This window comes from Micropterus dolomieu, linkage group LG19 (assembly GCF_021292245.1).
Source record: "Micropterus dolomieu isolate WLL.071019.BEF.003 ecotype Adirondacks linkage group LG19, ASM2129224v1, whole genome shotgun sequence".
Classification (NCBI taxonomy): domain Eukaryota; kingdom Metazoa; phylum Chordata; class Actinopteri; order Centrarchiformes; family Centrarchidae; genus Micropterus; species Micropterus dolomieu.
In genome coordinates, this window is record NC_060168.1 from 20424817 (window position 1) to 20446489 (window position 21673).

General features: G+C 39.1%; 2 protein-coding genes across 3 annotated transcripts in view; one reads left to right on the forward strand and one right to left on the reverse strand.

Moving 5' to 3' along the window:
* Positions 1-168: 168 nt before the first annotated feature.
* On the reverse strand, positions 169-3805 carry f9a (coagulation factor IXa). Its single transcript, XM_046030956.1, has 8 exons — positions 3760-3805; positions 3340-3515; positions 3232-3256; positions 2810-2923; positions 1970-2104; positions 1558-1880; positions 1296-1419; positions 169-1041 (listed from the first exon to the last, which is right to left on the reverse strand). Exons 3-8 carry the CDS (start codon positions 3254-3256, stop codon positions 452-454), a joined length of 1311 nt encoding a protein of 436 aa, XP_045886912.1. The 5' UTR covers positions 3340-3515; positions 3760-3805; the 3' UTR covers positions 169-451.
* A 10918-nt stretch (positions 3806-14723) lies between these two features.
* Positions 14724-21673, forward strand: part of fgf13a (fibroblast growth factor 13a) — a 111625-nt gene continuing 104675 nt past the window's right edge. Inside the window, exons 1-2 of one of the 2 annotated variants that reach the window (XM_046031266.1) lie at positions 14724-15016; positions 15266-15428. In XM_046031266.1, the coding sequence (XP_045887222.1) occupies positions 15380-15428 (49 nt within the window). In that variant the 5' untranslated portion in view covers positions 14724-15016; positions 15266-15379. The remainder of the gene's footprint in view (positions 15017-15265; positions 15429-21673) is intronic. The other variant, XM_046031263.1, reaches the window with a different exon arrangement.

A 21673-nucleotide genomic window follows, 5' to 3' on the forward strand; every position in this document is an offset into this window, starting at 1 on the left:
ATAAAATTGGGCACCCTTCTTGTGAGTTTTTTTGAACATTTAATTTGAAGCCTGGAAGAACCACACCAACACTACTATGTGATGTGTTTTGATATTTTTTTTAATACAGTATAGAAAGTCCTACTAAATCACAAGCATCTTTGAGACTTTTTAAACATTTGTGCCCTTTATGTTTTTTTCCCACATATTTGTTACATATTGAATCGCTTTCTTAACCACACATACTTTCAGTATAATGGCATCCAGAAGCCGTAGCTTATAGGCCACTGACAGGTTATTGGATGTTGCAGAATTTAAACGTATGTGTTTTACCATGAGATGGTTGGCTTGCATGTCAAATTCCTTTAACACACAATTCAAAGCATTTTAAAAGATTTTTAAATATACTGAAGGGACTTTATTTGAAATGCAACACATTTGTAGACCATTTTTAAATCCACAATCTTAAAATTTAAGGGTCAGGGTCTTCCACATCAAATGCCATCTTGTGTTTGGTTAATCCCATCATCTGGTTTATCCAGCGGTAATAAAGGGACACCCGCGTGTACACACCATATTTCCCTTCTTTCGCACAGTCTTCCCCCCAGCTCACAATGCCTGTCAGGAACCATGTGTCATGAATACTGTTTGCGTGAGGACCTCCACTGTCCCCCTGACAGGCATCTTTGGCCTCATTATAGTATCCTGCACAAAACATGACAGGAGTGATCCTGGCACTGCTGGTGTGCTTACACTGTGTCCGATCTGTGAAGGGAACCGTGACTTTCTGCAAAGTTTTAGCTGTTGATCCAAGGAAGCGTGTTCGGCCCCAGCCGCTGACCGTAGCCGGGGAAGACTCCTTCATTAGGGCCTCAGTGAAAGCCTGGGGCCCTATGCAGATGGGTCGGACTATTTTGGAGAATGTGAGAGGGCTTTTGAGGTACAGCAGGGCAATGTCATTGTTGTACAAGCTTACACTGGCATTGTAGCGTGGGTGTATGTGGCGCTTCAAAACCTCACGATCCTGCTCTGTACCCTCGTTGATGTAGATGTTATGCTCCCCTGCAGGTAGAGATATTAGATACAGAAATCACTTATTCCCTGTATAAATTTACTCTACAATATATCACATGCAGTGGATGTCCCAAAGCAGAAAATCTTCCTTTGTAAATGTAAAAAATTACATGAAATCAATAACTATTTCAAGGACTACAATACACACAACTTCACAGTGGGACTGCAATAACTATATTTGTTATAGATTAATCTGATTGTTTTCTTGATTGTTGAAACTTGTCGGTGGCAATGACTCTTACCCGCTCGGATGAAGAAGGAGCCTTGTGCTTCCACCAAGCAATGAGCAGCAGTGATAACCCAGCGTTCGCTGAGAATGGAGCCACCACAGAACAAGTGACCACTGGGATGCTGTATCAAGGCTACCTGAATAAAAGAGGGAGAAATGAGCTGTGAGTAGCTCCAAAAACAAGTAACATACTGCTGCTGTTGTTTCTTGTCCCTCATGCATTTCCTGCGACAAAGCCTTTACATGCATTAAATACTTTTACTTCCATACAATACCTGCCATGGGATCTCTCCTGGAATGACCACCACACCACCCACAATGCGTTTAAAAGGCCTAGGTGGCTCCTCACTGGGGACCTCAGTGTCATTGTACACCCACAGGGGCAATTTCTTTTGGGTTTGGTTTACTACAGATTTGTTGTTGTAGTCGTAGTCGTAGTCATAGTCATAGTCTGGAAAAGAGCCCGTGGTACTCGCTGGAGGTGAGGGGGAGGATGTAGTGGTGTTCAGTGAGGTGGAGTTCTGCAGATGGCCGAGCAGAGAACTTCTGGACACCTTGCTTACCACTGTCAGGGCGGTTCTGCCACATGGGAATTCATCTGTTGATGTGAGAAAAGAGGAGTCACTGTGGAATTAAGAGTCATTATCATGATATTTAGCAGAGAATTCATTAAGAATACGTTTATACCTTCTGGTTCACAGCTAAGCCCGTCCTGCATCAGTGTGTATCCAATTGCACAGGAGCATTGTGCTCCAAAAGTTTCCATTGATTCACAGAAGTGCATACAGTCTCCATTGTTCACATCACACCTTTTTGCTATAACTGGTGAGAAAAGGAAATCACATTCTTAATTCAAACCCACCCCTTATTACATTCAGTGACATGTCGTTATCACAAAGTATTAACTCCTGCATGTTTTAAAGTGTCATGTATGGTTAAAGTCTGTCTTAAAACAATATTCTGGTGCCCATATGAGCATTGCAAAAGGTTTTACTTGCTGAAATCACTCCTCCTGTTCATACTGGACATTAAAATATGGAAGGGATTCCTTATCATTAGAGGTATTTTATTTTATATTTATTTTAAGTCTTTTTAGTATGAATAGATCTCATAATGGCTGGTATGGACAGGAAAGGGGAGGGGAGTGGAGCAAAACTTCAAATGGGCACATAGTAATGTTTAAAGACAGACTTGAACCTATTCTTTAAAAGGTACCTACTACACTGTCAAACAAACATGTGATTCAGGTAAATGCAGACACAGACACAGAGAGAGCACTGGCTGCTGTTTTTAGAAAATCCAAAAAGACAGCTATTTTCAGACCTTAAACCAGACTGAGTCTGGATGTGAGCCACTGATTTGATTTAGAAAGTAGAAGGGTAAAAAGGGCATCTGGCTGTTTATCCTTTGAGACTGAGATCTGATCAGATCTGATCTCATGTTCCCAGACAATTTGGATCATGTAGCATAAAAATCGAATTTCGTTTGATTACATTTTTTTAATCGAGCCACAGGTCTTTCACTTACTGATCTCACAGTTCCTGCCGGTGAAGCCAGACAGACATGAGCAGGTGTAGTAGCCAATGTGGTCTTTGCATGACCCCTTGTTCAGACAAGGGTTTGGCTTACACTGATTGCCATCTGAAGAAATCCAGACACAGTAGCTCAGCACACATTTGTATTGTACTTTTATAAAGCAATGTTTACTCAAGGAAAAAAGCTGAAAAAAGTCTGAAAAAATCTTCACATAAAAGCATGTCCAAAGAATAACTTTTGCAATGACCAAAGTTTCATTGACAAGGAATATAAAGTGAAAGGTTTCAGAGAGAAGTCAGAGAGAAAATTAACACAACAAACACATTAGACAAACAAAGACACAGCCATGGCTGCAATAGTTCAACCATTTTCTGTTTGTGTTGGTGGAAGTCTGTTATTAGAAACATTCTTACCTACATAGCCTGCCCAGAACTCCATCTAAAATACAGTGTAAAGTATCTGATGAGTACAACCAGAAAAAAGAATATGTATAATTTAAAACAAAATAAATATATACCCACTGTCTTTTCATCATTCTCAAAGATCTCTCTGGCCTCTTCCAGGTCACATGTTTCCTCTATACACTCTCTCTCCAAGTTGCCTTTCAGCCACTCCTCAAGCACACCAGTGTTATAGCGTTTGTGTCTCTTGAGAACGCTTTTGGCTGCCTGAACAGACAGGACCACTGGGCCTGAGGCTGGAGTTGGAGTGAGCAAAAAGAAAATATTGTTACACATGCTATGTTTAAGAAACAGTCCTCATCTCATAGATCACAACAACTAATATTTGAAGTCTAGAGATATTCTTTTGTATATCGATCAAGTCAAAAATAGGATCATCCACCTGTCACATGTACTGGCACTCTAAAAGAAAATACTAAATAAACCTAAAAGTCAGAGAGAAATGATTTTTGAGCATCATAAAGATGAAACTTATAATACCTCCATGGCCTAGCTGAAAGTCCAAAAGCAGCAAACATAAGAAAGACAAAGAAAATAGTGCCATTCCAAACAGCTCTGGTATCCTGACACACACTGGACTATTACTCCAAAGTACAAAACTCTGTTTACACATGTACACTCACAACTAGTTGCATGTTTATTTAACATCCAAAAAGCTAGTGTGCAACACCCACATGCACTGGGAGACTCTGGGGATTTCATTTAGATTGCAGGAATGTTTGTTTTTGTTTTTTTATTTGTAAATGAACAACATTAGCAAAATCATGGATTTTCTTTCCCAAGAACGGGACAGAACAGAACAGTCCCAACGGGTCTACTGTGACAACTTATGGACCTGTTTTTACTCTCCACCACTAGGTTCAGCTAAGGTTACCAATGTTACCATCTTCTGAAAAGATAAAAAAAAATGATGTGTTCTGCACTGGAAGTTCTTTATTTCAGTACAAAGTTATGCATAAACCAAATACTTAATCAGTTTTTGTTTAGTTATCCCAACTGGATTGCCTAGAGCTAAGGCTTGTATCGATTTCAATTACTTTAGGATGTCTAACAAAATCAGGCAAAGGGACTGCAGATTAAAACTAGCCTGTGGCTAATTCAGGTACATTTAAATTTGTTTTGACTGTTGATCAATACGTTGTCCCTTCTCAGATGAACAATAATCAAATGTGAAGCTTTTGAAAGCATTATAATCACCAAATGTGATTTTACTGTAAATACACAAACATTGAAAGAGAATTTAGAGAGTTTTTTAGTATTTCTGTCTATTTTTTCTATTTTAAAATCTACACTATTTACAGTCAAAGTATTTGGTTTTTGCTATTTTCTTCACATTGATTTACTATTATGTTATTTTATAAAATGCACTTTGGACATTTCACCACAAGATGGCGGACATGCACCTCAGTCATTTAACATCCTTTAACAATACAGTGATCAAGATTGGTGATTGGATCATGAACACCAGGGGTTTTCAAAGTCTGATACAGTGGGCCTTCCATCAGACAAAGCTTGGGAAAATGCGCCTTGTCCCCCTCCCTTAGTTTACTTAGTTTCGTTTAATTCCTGGTTACCTACGGGATCGTGATTATGTTATTTGATGCCATAGACACTCAACAATTGAGCATGATAGGCTAATATTGCTGACATATTTTAAGACTACACCAAAAAGGTCAGTCCTAAGGCATGCTTTAGTTCCTGAATCTGGGAGACAGTAAAAATCCCCCAAACTTATTTTCCCACTTCAGTTAAATGAGCCTCCCCTGAAACTGTTCTGCCTCCCACTTTGGAAGCCTCTGATGTACACCATTATTTATCATTGCAGCACTGAGACAGCTCTCAGTCTGAGTTAGAACACATCACCAACCGTGAGAAAAAAATAATAGTAAATCCAATTCATGTAAAGAAAGGACTTATTTGCAGAGTAACTTTAACTATCAGAGGCATTGAGAAATATATTTTTCAAACCTTTTTGTGTTTTGGTAAATGGAGATACAATATTTATGTACACTTTTATATCTTTATTTATATAATAGCTTCTTTTTGGGTCAAGGATCAATCAATATCCAAGATGTCAAGGGTGACATGAGCTGATTCAGCATGCCAGCTGAAAATTTAACTCTGGTGTCGTTTTGTGGTCTGGCGAATAAGATGCAACCCATCACTGGCTCTGAAATCCCCCCACAGGGAGTCCAAAGTCTTCTCGAGTGTTGGCAACTATTGACCGGAGGCATTTATATTTCATTGAATCGTTCAGAGAATGAATAATTCAACCTTGAGAAATTAACACCGTCTTTGCAATACAAGAGCTACTCTATCCAGTGGGGATTAATATCACAGTAAAGTAGTTTTGAATTTGTCTGGGGACCAAAAAAGATATGCGATGCCTGGAATAACAGAACTTTAGAACATTTTCACAGTATTTGAACTATGGTCGAAAACAGTACTGCATTCACACTCTGCATTGCCTGTGTTGAGTCATATTTCTACATGTAAGTCTGTTGCTGAACTTTATGACGAGGCTGTGGGCCCAAATGGCATACTTTCAACATAGTTATTCACCCTAGTTTAAATGCAGAGTGGATGCAGACCTTTGATCGAGCTTACTATATACAGGAGAAAATAGCAACAGTGGTTGTTGCTGTTAGCACTGAGGCGATGACAAGACTGTGTGAGATGGACAGAATGGACGCATGGATGATAGAAGGAAATAAAAATGTCTGACTATTGATTGATGAAGATCTCCCTGACATCTCTGTCTACTCTCTTTCTTTGGCAGCAGCACACAGCTGGGGAGTCTGTGTCTGCTCCAATTAGATTAGTCGCTACAGTGGGGAATCAAGTCAGGGCCTTCACAGATAATGAAAACTCTAAAGCTTTCTCAGTGCTATTGATTGTTACTGTGCAGTAGACCTCAGTCCTTCACCAGGGACACAGTGTCATTTGCAGAGGGCTTATGTTCTGCTGTGGTAAAAAACTTCTCCTGTAGTTGTGAATCAGGATGTTTGTAGAGCTCAAACAAGAGCTTAATGGTTTGGGAAAATCTGTGCAGTGACAAATACACAGTCATAACTGAATTCTTTCTAGCCAATCTTGTGATACTTCAAGGTGAAAACTATTATCACTTTCAAATTGATTAGCACTAAAAAAAACCACTAAAACAACTAAATCTATTTTTTAATTGCTGGAAAAGGTTTGTTACATAAATCAGGGCTGTATTTTGAAAAAGGACTTATTCTGACTTATTTACTGTGTCTGGACTGCCTCTATCTTTTGCAGAAACTCTTTCTCTCAGAGTGACCTTACATCTATCCTCATTATTGACTCTCTATGTGTTTTGGCAGTGGCTCTCGGGCACTCGCTACAAAGACTCACTTTGCTGTCTTATTCTAATCACACTAATATAGTTGTCTGTGGTCTGAATAATCCCTGACTGGATTATATATTCTGGTTTTTAATTGACTACAGTGTGTGTGAATTATGTCTACAAAATGTAAGTGTTGGTGAGTTTGTACACGGTGACATTTAAATGATCCAGTGTTATTGATAGATCTTGGGGCAACATGGAAGGAGTTCTGTTTAATTCGATCAGCCGCTCTTTCCATGTTTTATGGTGGGATGACATAAACTCAGGGCTTCTTCAGGCCAGCCTTATTTATACACAGATGCAAGCTAAGGTATCTGCATATGCATCCTTGGTGACAACGCAAGCACTCTGTCTTTCTAGTTTAGTTTATGATCACAATTTTTCCCCTCTGAGCTAGTTCTGGGTGATCAGATCCCTGGCAGTTTGAGGAAGATGAGCTGTTGTCGAGAACATAAAGGAATTGAAGGCTGAACGAGTAGAGTTAGACTCTGGATTCATCGCAGATAGTGTGCGCTTTTAAAGTGTGTAAAGCATTTCATCAGGTGGAGGCAAATTAAATGTTTGTTTTATGTGAAATCCCCATAAGACTCAGAAAGAAACTCAGCAATGTCACCCGCTACAGCAGATTATAGGGAGATGGTGTATTTATATTTGCTCAGTATGGGAAAAAAATTAAAAAAAGTAAAACAGAAGCTCACACAGAAGAAAGTATGTTTAAGGGAATAATTTGACATATGACTGGTGGGAATTAGACTTGTTCACTTCGACAGCAAAGACAGCAAACCAGAGGAAACCTACAATGTCACCTACAATCACCTCTAACGCTCACTAATTGACACATTATATCTTGTTTAATCTGTACAAAAGCACAAGTGAACTTGTGCGTTTCTCACTCAGTTTTACGAGCTTGTACAGTAATATCCACAGGGCACTCCTATGATGTGAGCTGTAAAAAGAAGCACTGCAGGCCCTATTCCTATCCATCGCCCCCCTCCTTTACATAAAGTCATTGACATTAATGTGATATTTGAGAGAGTCTCGCTCCGATAATTAGTACAGTCATTTCTGTCATTTGAAAGCCTGATGTTCACACCCATTCCCCTGCTTGCCCACATGCATCCCCACCAAGCCTAAGACTGTGACATTTTAACAACTGGCTTGGTATTTTGCCAAAGATTGGGGGTAGTGTTTGCATTTACAGGCTCACAACACATGCTATGGTCCAACAGTCTTAAATAGACTAAGTAAAACATAAAAAGCACTTGTAGTTGTAGCAGTAGATGTAAACAGTATAGCATAGTATTTAAAATGTCATATTTTGTTGATTTACCATAATCAATGACTTGATTATGATCACTCCCTGCATGAGTGGAAGACTTCCACACATTTTAAATAAATCTAATGTACTCAAATGGCAGTAAAACATCCTCTTACTGTATTCCCACACTGGTATGGATTCCATATTACATTAATACATACAGTAATGCTTGGCCTATTTAGTTTAATTGGTAATAATAATAATAGGTTTAGCTAAATTTGTAAATACATCATTTAAGGGTGCATGTCAATTTGCCCAAAACTGTTTGTAGCTACATGTGCAGGCATGGAACAAATGAAGATGAACTGAGAAAAAGAATCTAATGCTGGGGTTTGCATGAGTATATGTCAATAGTGACGCAGAAACACAGTACCATTGTGAATTCCTAAAAAAATGGGAGCTCAAATCCTCTCCTGGCTCTGTGAGCCGTGATGCAGCCGAGCTGACAGACGCTGCCGGCTCAGGGATGTTCAGCCACCGTTAATGAAAAGTGGAGCTCACATCCCTCCTGGTCAGAAAGTGCTCACAAAGCTCACTGTTTTCCAATTGGATGTCAGAAATGAGTTTGCAAAAGCTACACTGGACAGAGCCAATGAGGTGGAAATGGGTGAAATGAAATTTTCATAATAATAAATCAATTGCAACTTTGCACTCTTTTCATAGAAAGCCAAGCTTCAGGTGCTAATAACTCACCTGCTAGCGCACTGACGCAGCAGACTTTATCGCTAGAAGTAAATGTTGGCTGTGCCAAATACATGTACATCATCTGTCCTGCAGCTGAAATATACCGACTCTGTGACATGAAAGATATAAAAATGCAATCTGCGGAGCAGCCAAGTCAATTATGTGGTGTGTTAAAGGGAGACATGAGAGAAATACGACAATCTGTCAGACCTTTCGACCCTGACCTTTTTAGTTTCAAAATAACCTGCTGACCTTCTGGCCATCTGACCTTGACAAATGAGGTCAGTATGCCAGAGCTATGTGAAGCTCAGAGATAAATGAGCAGGTGCAACAGTCCCCAGAGCGCTGTGTGAAATCCATCAGTTTTATGTGTGAGCCTATGGAAACACATACAGTCACACACAACATTTGTATGGCCTTTGTTTTCATTATCTGTCCCTGGCTTTTATTATCCCACATTTACTACTTTGCTATTATTCATTATATTCATTTATGATGACAACATGTGAATATTTTATTTGCTTTGTTTGCTGCCCAACACATATGAAACTGACCTTTCCTGCATAAACCTGCATACTCTTCTCCTCACGGTAACAACTTCCAAAGTATGAACAAGAAAATTTAATCTTTTTTTTGTCCTACATTTACTGAATAAATCCGCATTTTAGTCAGTTAATCTACAGTTAGTAAAAATACAATTCTCTGATAGCAGGGAGTCACAAAATGTAGTGAGTCATGTAACTTTTGGAACACTGAGCGTGAGACAGAAGATTATTTGCGATAATTCCCAGCCATTATATACAGACACAAATTCAACAAACACTCCTCGACCTCCAACTTCTGTCCACTATCATCAGTACTGCTGTAACAGAACCAGCCTGATTACCTTATCAGCCACACCCAGAGCTTGAATCAGGCTAACAATCAGAAGCAGACAACTAACCCTGCTGCACAACAATGGTGCATTAATCGCCCTCCAACACAGCACCACCCCAAAGAATGATTTTTAGAACTGATTCCTAGCACCTTTACTGCCTCCTTCATAAATATCACCTTGGGTGATTTTCAGTCTAGCCAAATTACAAATCAAGCAGCTCCTTCTATTGGTCCAGTGTTGGTCTGTCATCCTATGCAACTGATTTATAAGTCAGCTCGGTTTGCAGATGGGATGAGTGGCTGTTATCCATGTGATTGAAAATTGATTTTGAACTGACTGCCGTAATGAATAGACACTTTCAGAAGAATAAGGCTGTAGCCGGTTATCAAAATTAAGAGCTCATGTACATAATTTCCATTAAAAAACACGTGTTAAAATGCATAGTGATTAACACGTAGCCTGTAAAATATATCTGTAAAATCTAATGTAATTCATAACAAGAGCTTTTTGCATAAAGCCTTTGCAAGCAAAAAGTGTAAAATTTTTGTGCATGGATCAGCGAGATGTTGATTTTGCTGTATGATAATTTGTTCATTCATTCATTCATTCATTCAACACTTCAATCATTCTACCATTATTCCATTCTCTTTGCCCACAATACTCCTTCTAATAATAATTTTCTTGGCCACTGGAATACTAGCAACATGCTGTCAAAAGGTCACAGATAACAAGGGTAGTGTGTGTGCATTTGTGTTTTATGAACACTGGGATCTTGCACACATTACCAATCAATTGTCCAAAATGCAATTTTAAGCAGATCATCATTAAAGTAGGCCGAAATTTGCAGATGTATGGTTGCGCATGTGTGCTAAAATAATGATTGAATGTAGCCTATCTTTTAGAATACATTTCCATGTAAGCCAGTATAAATCTTCATGTTTAAAATGATATGTGAGGTAGAAATAAAATAAACTTTGTAGAATTTACATGAATATGTAACCCAGAGTAGGTACCATAAATATGAATAAATATAAATATGAATTAATGTTTCATAAAAACATTATTCTACTTACTGTAACACTGTATATTGATAAATAACAATATAATAATCTGTTGTAATTAGGTCTGCACAATTAATCAAAATATTATCGTGTGACATTCAAATCGCAGGAGCTGCAATTTTTTGATGAAGGTAAAATATGTGACAAAACTGCATTATAATGAAATACTGCAGAGATTCCCCAGCATACAAACTGTAAGAAAACATTTTTGTATGGTTACAGACCCCAATAAATGTCACATCATCACGATTGTAATAGTTTCTTCAGTGAAAATGAAAATTGAGATGCAAAAATGATCATTCCCACTAATGGTAAATCATATCGCAAATCGTAATATCTGTCAAGATAATCAAGATGTGATTTTTTTTTTGTGAGGTACTTATCAAATCTTGGCGCTATAACTGCTGATCTTGTTTGCTTTATGTATTAGCCTGACGTTTATCAGATGTTTATCATGGGAAACAGTTATACATAACAAAAAACAAGAAGTTAAACAGATCATTTTGCTGAGTGTGTGAGCAAGTGTGTGGGGCAATGTGAGCTTAAAGCGCATATTTAGCAGAAATCAGCAGAAAAACAAAAGTGATTCAGTGTTATTCTGTTGCATTGGTGGACAGTCTGTGATGTGACATCAGAGGTGACAGAGTGTGAGTCAGGAGTTTGCTTGTGCTGTACCAACCGGGCTGCAGGGCTTTGCTTTAAACAGGCTGGGGATGAATGTAGCACTTTACTGCGATGCCCTGCTGGAAAGGTTAAAGAGGGCCACAGGCCACAGACACAGTGGGAACACAACCCACTGACATTTACACTCTCTGTAACCCTCACTCTTTATAACTAATTTCCAATCCCAACGTACATGCACATGCCCTGCTGGTGAGTCAGAGCCCTACCTCATTTCCAATGTCTTGTATAACTTATTAGATGTCACCAACACCATTTGGGGTCTGATGATAATATTCCGCAAACATCTCAATCACCTAAAAATACTAAAAATGCTAAAGTACAGTAAGTATATATGATTATTATATAATAGATCAACCATCCCTCCCATTCCTGCTTCTTCATTTGTAATTTCGCTCAGTTGATCTTTTGCCAGCTCAACAGCATACACAACTGAAAGACTTGTGGTACATTTTCTATTACTTATGGTCACATTTTGCCATTGTATCCCATGAAAGGTTACAGTAACAATGCTATAAATTTATGGTTATGTGTACATACAGAATAAGTTATTTAAGATTAGGAATATCTAGTTTGGTTAAACCTAGGTTATTGTTTTTGCCAGGGTTTCACTTGCCCTGGTTGAGACTTCTCAACATCACACACTGACATGTAATATTGAAGATTATATCTTTACTTTCATTTAAATTAATACAAATTTTCCTAGAGATGAGGCTCATTGCTCATTTAATAAAGGTAATGTGTTTCTGATTTGCACGTGTTTTGTGTGTTTGTTTACATGTGGTAATGCTCTTTTTGGTAGGCTTAGTGATGAAGACATCCAGTCATTAGACAGCTCCATAATTCTAATAAAATGCTGTGTGGGGCAAGATTTTGTGATTGTTTTTCTATACCCAAATTCATCATACATTCATCATTCATTATATCTTGTCTGTCAATATTCACATCAAATAAATCTTCGTAGTTCTGGTTATTCTGAAAAGGAAAATCCATATTTGAAGCTAATGAGAGACTTTAAGAGGCACATAAGGGAATTAGGAAAAGAAACACAGATTTTGACCTAGAACTGAAAGGGTCAATGGCTATTAATCCAGTCTTTATGTGCTTGAAGGTTGTTCAATTTAAAATTCCAGATACATCGTAAAGATTAAAATACACAGTTTTATGCATACAGTCAACAATGTTAACAGTGTAACCTCCTGCTTACAGTATGACTCATGAAGACCAAATGGCTCACAAAAGACCAAAAGAAAAATAGATAAACGGTGTTTTAGTTATCCTCCTCTGTGTAATATATCAGAAGCTTGAAAGTCTGGTGGCATTAAAATTTGCTTGATTTTAGTTAAATCCGTCTTAGAGTAAATTCTGTTTTTTGAAACTGTAATGATTTGACCACTTGAGGCAAAGCCACTCGTTGAGACAGGCCTCAGTGTGCCTTAGACGTCCCAGGAAGATTCGAGCATGTGAAAAAAAGGAGTCCTGTTTCTTCTAAAAATAGCAACCATATAGATCTTGTAACCTTCAACCTGCAGGTCTTTTCCCACTGCTACCACTGAGTGCTAATAGACCTGCAGGGCTTCGAGATGAGACACAAAGTCTGCAAAAACCTGGATTCTGAATGACAGCTGATAAACTGAATGCTCAGAATTGGAATTATTAGAGTGACCTTTTTATTTTTTTTAAAGTGGATTAAGAGGCCTGAAAACAATTTGGATTTTTGTCTGTCAGAGTTGCTCACGCACAATTTTTAACTGGACGATTAAATACAAGTCCAAGTGAAGGATGAGCTGAAACTTTTAGGCTTCCACTTTACATGTTTTAAAAGGTAAGGACTCTACTTTCAGCTTTGAAATCTAATACATCTGAACACCAACATGCTGTACAGAATATCTTTCATTATTTGTTAATAGATACCTCACCGTCAGCTGCAACGCTGAAAAAAATGATAGAAAGCAATACCCCACACAGTAAAGTTTGTCTGGACAATCTGCAGAAAGTGCTGGCATAAGTTATCAAATGAAAATATTTCTTTGGTGGGAAGTAGTTCCAGTGAAATCTGTTCACAGTGAGATTTATGGAAAATCCATGGCAAACACATTGTTTCTGGAAATATATATTTCTGTTGACTTTTCAAAGCTCACAAATATAATTCTATTCACCTCCATTGTACTGGGGTGATGACACTAGTCTCGGTACAGATATGGCAAAACCTGTGGAAATAAAACCAAAATCTTTTGTATGGCTAAATGCCACAAGGGGTAAGTAAGAAAATATGTTTTTTGTAAGTTGGGTGGACCTACCCTTTAAAGAGTGGGCTGATTACAAAACAGTGATTGTTGATTAATAAGTGATTGTAGCAGAAGGATCTGTTGTTGCTTTCCATTACACAGGAACTTGATCCTCCCTTAGTGTTGTGGAATATATAATCATGATTTTTTTTCTTAAACAAAATTAAAAACATAAGTGGGATAACCTACATGTCTCACGGCGTTGCCACATTTTTAAGGCTTTAATAGATTATATTGCGAAAATTAGTTGATTTACATTGAAAACAAGATACATTATGAAACATACAGTTATTTATATTTATAATTTTTTTTTAAATATTATGTTTAAAGATTTGGAGGCTTTTGTTAGGTGGGCTTTTCAGACTATACCCTATCTGCTGCCCACATTGTCATCAGAAAACTTTTCAGCACCTGTTAAGTGTAAGCTCAGAGAACCTTGGGGAAATATTACATCTGATGATACCCGATGCAAAACCATGTCGTCATTTTCACAGTGACGAGTTTTAGCTTGTTGCAGTGATTTAAGTTATCTTGTTTACATATCACTGGTATTATTAGTCTACATCATGTGAAACAGATAGGCCTACCTTTTAAACATAGCGAACATCAGATAATTGTTACAGGTTGGGCATTTAGAGATTGTAGCCTATTTTGCAGAAATAATTCATTTTTAATGAAATTCCGGCAAGTTTCCTGTTTGAGCTGTCTAATAAATCTACATTGTGAACCACAAAATCAATTCGCCTGCAATTTATATTTTACAGTTTTATAATCCATGCGAGCAGTTAGTTGGAAACGACCTCTCATGCAAGTCAAACACTTTAGATCATATTAGAAGAAAATGCGCAGACTGTATGTGAATGGGATGACGCATAGCTCTGCAAAGACAACTGAATGAGAGCAACAGCAAGATGGTGAGCGCCATGCAGCATAATCTCCTGCTTTGATTCTTCACCACATCGACAACGAAGCTCACACACCGACTGCATTTGCGGATGGGTGCTCGTTTTCGTCTCAGCAGTGATACTTTAGTAATAAGAACAAAAACGAAACAAACAAATGTCCACGGTGTGAATCGGCGCTGTAACTGGGGGGCGTGCTCTCACGCTGTGTATCCTGTTGATTCTGCCTGCCGAGCGTTTAGAGGAGCAGAGCTCGTCAGTAGGAAAAAGCCAGAAAACCTGGTCGCACACGCTGCACTGGATGGCATTGCTCCCGGGGTTTGTGTGTACATAGGACGGCTCAGTGTTTTCACCTGTTTTTTTTCTTTTCAACGTTAATTGAAGACCTCTGAAGCGGGGAAAAGACCTGCGCTCTATTTCGCAGCTTTTTGCGCCTGTCCTTTGTCACAGTAGAGCAGGTCGTGATTTTTGTAGCCTATGCAACATAACGGGATTCATGGTGGGAGCGTTTCCTTTCATCAATGTGCATTGATGTAGCAGGAAACGTGGAGGAGATAAGGTAGGTTAAAGCCTGAACACTGGAAGGGATGTGCAAAGGTAGACAAGCACACCACACTGGCTAATTGCTGGTGTTTATTGAAACCATATGGGCTCTTTGACGTGTGAGTGTGGTTGCATTCATTGATATCCAGTTGATAAACAACCTTGCTTCAATAGTAGCTCCCACGGTCCATTGTCTCGTTATTTGGCCCAAAGTCTGCTTTACCGTTATAAAAGGGACATCTGGTTAATATTTCTCTCTTCACAGAACCCTTATCTCAGAACCTGGAACCTTTGCTAAGGATTGCATTGAGGACAGCCAGCATTTCAAAGGATTTCGATTCTTGTCTAAATCGGGAATTACACATCCAAACTGGGATCTATGAGCGGAAAGGTGGCGAAGCCTAAAGAAGACAAGGATGCTTCCAAGGGTAAGAGGCGAGCCTTGGCTTGCACAGACTGCTTTAACCCTAATTCGCAGGTTTTAACGCGACCATGCACCAATTCATTCCCTACATGGCGCTCACATCACCCTTCGAGTTTAGACTGGAAACAATAGCAGCCACTGGATGGTGAGCCATTTCCCAGCACGGTGCATGTGGATATTGCTGTATGAGATCTAAGCATTTAGGCCTATTCGCTGCATGTGTTGGTTTGAGATCACATGCTTCACTTGCATTGACATGCGGATCGTCAAAAACAGAGGGACAAAGAGAGAAAGCAAATAGACATTGATTGTGAATTTTAAAAAAGATGTTCACATTAATAGTAAACATTACAACGTTGAAATTATGACAGTGAACTCCTATTGTGGCACTGGCATCCTGTTGAAATGTCCCTTTGGGTTTCTCGCTCGCACCTTATCCGCATACTGATTCGCACATTCTCATCACATCTGTATACAACCATGAAGCGCGGAGCCTTTTCGGTCTGCGCTTATGCGCTCATGACCTATGGCTTAAAAATCATGTTCTTTTTTTTACCTCTCAGGGAAAAAATGAAGTAAACTGACTATCCATTGGCATGGACACAGAGCCGAGTCAGACTTGCCAGAGAAACCTGGTGTGACTAATCATTGTAACTGCTCCATCCACACCGGGAATGTGCGCGACACTTTACGCACCGGCACACACATTACTGCGCCTTTATCGGAGTGCTCTTTTTTCGATTAAACAATAAAAGTCTCAGATGGTGGTTAACAATGACGCAGTTTTAATCTGTCAGTAAATCCATTTCCAGACGATGTTCACCATCAAAAATCAGACTGTAGTCCATTGTCCTTTTAGCCTTTTATTGGAATCAGCATTCCTGACTTTCTATTGCTTAAAGATATTTATTATGGTCAATGAACAAACACGATTCTGCTGAGTGTAATATAATAGCAGCCTACATTTACACTGTGGCAGCGTTCCCACCACATCCTGTTTATTTACAGTATAGCAATTCAATTGGATCTCCTTGTTGTCAGGTTCTGGCTCTGTTTAAAGGTACTCACAACAAATCAATAAGCCTAATTGGCTTATTTTGGCAGCACTGCTACAAGTGATGACGTGGCCTGTTGATGTTCATATAAGTGGTACTTACAGAAATTACACTATAGAGACACTAAATATAGACTGTGTGCAGGAACTTTTCTTTAGTTGGTCTTTACACTTACTTTATTTGCAGGCCAATTGTTAATGAACTATTGAATATTTCACCTTATGTACTATATTGAAAACACTGCAATATATATATAATTTCAAGCATCTTGATGTTGCAGCACTGTATCACTAAATACTGTAATTCGTGTGTTAATGCATTGTAACCAACAGCAAACGCACTCATATGTAACATTTTACAGTAAGGGACATAACATTTTGAGTGGTTACCAGGGAACAAATGAGGAACTGCTAGTGAAGCAATTTTAGCAGCTGATGATTAGTTAATTAAGAAACAAATGAGAAACAAATCAGGAACTTGATTTGATTACTGATGAATTGTTATTAGGCACTTCCAAAATAATTAATTATGGAGGACTATAGTAGATAATAATGAGTTACTAAAGAACAAAGTGGGAGATCCTATATTAATGAATCATTGGGTTAATGTTAAGTAATCATAAGATAATGATGAAGTAATGAAGGACTATGTGGTAACCACTCTTTTCATCTTTTCTTGGGGTGCACAAAAACAGTATGTTTAAGTAATTAGTAATTAATGAGTCGTGACTAGTTTTGTGCTGTTCACCCACTGGTTCAGAGCTAATCAAGAACTCAAGAACTACTCATGAAAAAAGTGGTAAGTATGATTGATTGACAGATATTCATGAACTAATCATTAACTAATGATTTGTTAATAATGGATCTCCCAGTCTGTTCTCTAGTAACTCATCATGATCTACTAGTCCTTCACTAGGAATCATTAGGGAAGTACTTATTAACAGTTCATTGATTATCAAGTCATTCTTGATTCATTCCTCACTCCTTTTTTAATTAACTAATCTTTAAAGTTAGCACACTAGCCTTGCTTGCATCCGAGCACATGAACCATATTCATATATATATGTGACAACCCTGAAGAAATGACACTTTGCTACAATGTAAAGTAGTGAGTGTACTGCTAAGTGGAAATGTCCAAATTGGGCATATTAGCCATTTTTCCTCCCCAGTGTCATGTGACTCGTTAGTGTTACAAGGTCTCAGGTGTGAACGGGGGAGCAGGTGTGTTAAATTTGGTGTTATCGCTCTCACACTCCCTCATACTGGTCACTGGAAGTTCAACATGGCACCTCATGGCAAAGAACTCTCTGAGGATCTGAAAAAAAGAATTGTTGCTCTACATAAAGATGGCCTAGTCTATAAGATTGCCAAGACCCTGAAAATGAGCTGCAGCACTGTGGCCAAGATTATACAGCGGTTCAACAGGACAAGTTCCATTGAGAACAGGCCCCCCCATGGTCAACCAAAGAAGTTGAGTGCACGTGCTCAGCGTCATATCCAGAGGTTGTCTTTGGGAAATAGACGTATGAGCGCTGCCAGCATTGCTGCAGAGGTTGAAGAGGTGGGGGGGTCAGCCTGTCAGTGCTCAGACCAAAAGTTGCACACTGCATCAAATTGGTCTGCATGGCTGTCGTCCCAGAAGGAAGCCTCTTCTAAAGATGATGCACAAAAAAGCCAACAGTTTGCCATGGATTACTGAAACCATGTCCTGTGGTCTAATGAGACCAAGATAAACTTATTTGGTTCAGATGGTGTCAAGCGTGTGTGGTGGCAACCAGGTGAGGAGTACAAAGACAAGTTCGTCTTGCCTGCAGTCAAGCATCGTCAGCGTCAGTCATGGTCTGGGGCTGCATGAGTGCTGCCGGCACTGGGAAGCTACAGTTCATTGATGGAACCATGAATGCCAACATGTACTGTGACATACTATAGCAGAGCATGATCTCCTACCTTCAGAGACTGGGCCGAACATGATAACGACCACAAACACACCTACAAGACGACCTCTGCCTTGCTGAAGAAGCTGAGGGTAAAGGTGATTGACGGACCAAGCATGTCTCCAGACCTAAACCCTATTGAGCATCTGTGGGGCATCCTCAAACCGAAGGTGGAGGAGCGCAAGGTCTCTAACATCCACCAGCTCCAAGATGGACATTTTCACTTAGGGGTATACTCGCTTTTGTTGCCAGCGGTTTAGATATTAATATATTAATGGCTGTGTGATGTGTTATTTTGAGGGGACAGCAAATTTACACTGTTATGCAAGCTGTATACTCACTACTTTACATTGTAGCAAAGTGTCATTTCTTCAGTGTTGTCACATGAAAAGTAATAATGAAATATTTACAAAAATGTGAGGGGTGCACTCGTGTGTGTGTGTGTGTGTGTGTGTGTGTGTGTGTATGTGTGTATGTATGTATGTGTATATATAAAAAATATCGTACAGACCAAAAGTTTGGACACACCTTCTCATTCAATCAATTTTCTTTATTTTCATGACTATTTACATTGTAGATTCTCACTGAAGGCATCAAAACTATGAATGAACACATATAGAATTATGTACTTAACAAAAAAGTGTGAAATAACTGAAAACATGTCAAACATTTAGATTCCTTAAAGTAGCCACCCTTTGCTTTTTTGATAGCGCTGCAAACCCTTGGTGTTCTCTCAATGAGCTTCATGAGGTAGTCACCTGAAATGGTTTACTTCACAGGTGTGCCTTGTCAGGGTTAATTATTGGAATTTTTTCCCTTATTAATGGAGTTGGGACCATCAGTTGTGTTGTGCAGAAGTCAGGTTGATACACAGCCGACAGCCCTATTGGACAACTGTTAGAAATCATATTATGGCAAAAACCATTCAGCTAAGTAAACAGAAACAAGTGGCCGTCATTACTTTAACAACATGTCAGTCAGTCCGGAAAACTGCGAAAACTTTGAATGTGTCCCCAAGTGCAGTCGCAAAAACCATCAAGCGCTTCAATGAAACTGGCTCACATGAGGACCACCCCAGGAAAGGAAGACCAAGTGTCCCCTCTGCTGCTGAGGATAAGTTCATCCGAGTCATCAGCCTCAGAAATCGCAGGTTAACAGCAGCTCAGATTAGAGACCAGCTGAATGCCACACAGAGTTCAAGCAGCAGACACATCTCTAGAACAACTGTTAAGAGGAGACTGCGCGAATCAGGCCTTCATGGTCAAGTAGCTGCTAGGAAACCACTGCTAAGGAGAGGCAACAGGCAGAAGAGATTTGTTTGGGCCAAGAAACACAAGGAATGGACATTAGACCAGTGGAAATCTGTGCTTTGGTCTGATGAGTCCAAATTTGAGATCTTTGGTTCCAACCGCCGTGTCTTTGTGCGACTCAGAAAAGGTGAACGGATGGATTCTACATGCCTGGTTCCCACTGTGAAGCATGGAGGAGGAGGTGTGATGGTGTGGGGGTGCTTTGCTGGTGACACTGTTGGGGATTTATTCAAAATTGAAGGCATACTGAACCAGCACGGCTACCTCAGCATCCTGCAGGGACATGCCATCCCATCCAGTTTGCGTTTAGTTGCACCATCATTTATTTTTCAACAGGACAATGACCCCAAACACACCTCCAGGCTGTGTAAGGGCTATTTGACCAAGAAGGAAAGTGATGGAATGCTGCGCCAGATGACCTGGCCTCCACAGTCACAGGACCTGAACCCAATCGAGTTGGTTTGGGGTGAGCTGGACCGCAGAGTGAAGGCAAAAGGGCCAACAAGTGCTAAGCAGTGTGCAAAGCAGTAATCAGAGCAAAGGGTGGCTACTTTGAAGAAACTAGAATATAAGACATGTTTTCAGTTATTTCACTTTTTTGTTAAGTACATAATTCCATGTGTTCATTCATAGTTTTGATGCCTTCAGTGAGAATCTACAATGTAAATAGTCATGAAAAAAAAGGAAACTCATTGAATGAGAAGGTGTATCCAAACTTTTGTCCTGTAGTGTGTGTGTGTGTGTGTGTATATACCTAAAAGTAAGTAAATGTTAGTCTGTTAGTTATATATCAGTTTGTGTGTTTTAGTCACTTTTAAAAAATTTAATTTGAGGTTAAGATTACACAACAGGCTCATGTATCATGATCATTTTGAAAATAACTTTTTTAGATTGTCCTGTCACGGCAGAGCTATAGTACCTAAGTCGGTTGCAGAGCATCCCTTTATATTGTATGTGATTAACGTTTCTGTACGTGGTGCCTGACAAATAAATGTAACAAAACTAACAAATAAAACAAAACACCAGTTACAGGACAGAGATAACCTGGAATGTTGTTGCTGACAATACAGTGAGAAAAAGATGCTCAAAAGAATTGATTTCAAGATTAACCTCCACAGCAACTTTCCCTCTCATCTCCTGTTGGAAATCAATGTGTGAATGGCTGACTCATTTAAGCCCTGGGGCAGCACCATCTCCAAAACTCTCACGAGATAAATATATCTTCACCTTAACCAAGAATGCTCAGCAAAGCGTGGTCTAGTTTTATAGATGCACAGCCAAAAGCTGGTGTGGCTCTGCTGTCTTCCAATTTTAGGAAAAAACAAACAAAACTGTAGTTCACTTTCTGCATCACTAAAAGGGTCACTTGGTGCCAACTGTCCTCCATCAGAGAGATGAATAGCACAAGAGAAGGGAATTGCACAGGGGAAATCAGTGCTGACCCTGCCAAAGTTGGCAATTTTGAGGGAAACAGTGCATTAAAGCTGGAACCACCTGCCATATCCACAGCTTTTTCTGTAAGCTGTTGGCCTACAGAAGCTTCTGACTGTCCTGCTTTTTCAGAACAGAACTGATACCCTCATCATTTTAAAAACACTTTTTTGGAGTCTCAATCTGGTGTGTCTCAGCTATCTCTGCTAATTTACCAGGGTGGGTAAAATTACATATGAATGTATGTAAGCATTATTATTGTTAGTTTTGTGTCTACTTGTTAATTAGGCTTTCAACATACTCCATAACTACTGCATATCTTGGATATTGAATTACAGGTTTAGAGAACTCAAAAAGTTATTTGACCCTTTGACATAATAATTTATTGAAATGGTTAATATGGAGAGGCAGAATAGAAATTGGATAGATGGGAAGAAAACACTCTCTAGACTTAAGTCCCTCCCAATGAAATGATATTAATATGTTTTCTCTATGGTGGTCCCAGTAGTAATCATATCAA

What these genes read in the sequence shown, in the direction of transcription:
- f9a (XM_046030956.1), bottom strand. Translation starts at nt 3,256, where the DNA reads ATGGAGTTCTGGGCAGGCTATGTAG. An exon ending in GTTCTGGGCAGGCTATGTAG is followed by an intron (nt 2,924 to 3,231) that starts GTAAGAATGTTT and finishes GGATTTCTTCAG; the next exon opens with ATGGCAATCAGTGTAAGCCA. An exon ending in GCTTAGCTGTGAACCAGAAG is followed by an intron (nt 1,881 to 1,969) that starts GTATAAACGTAT and finishes TCACATCAACAG; the next exon opens with ATGAATTCCCATGTGGCAGA.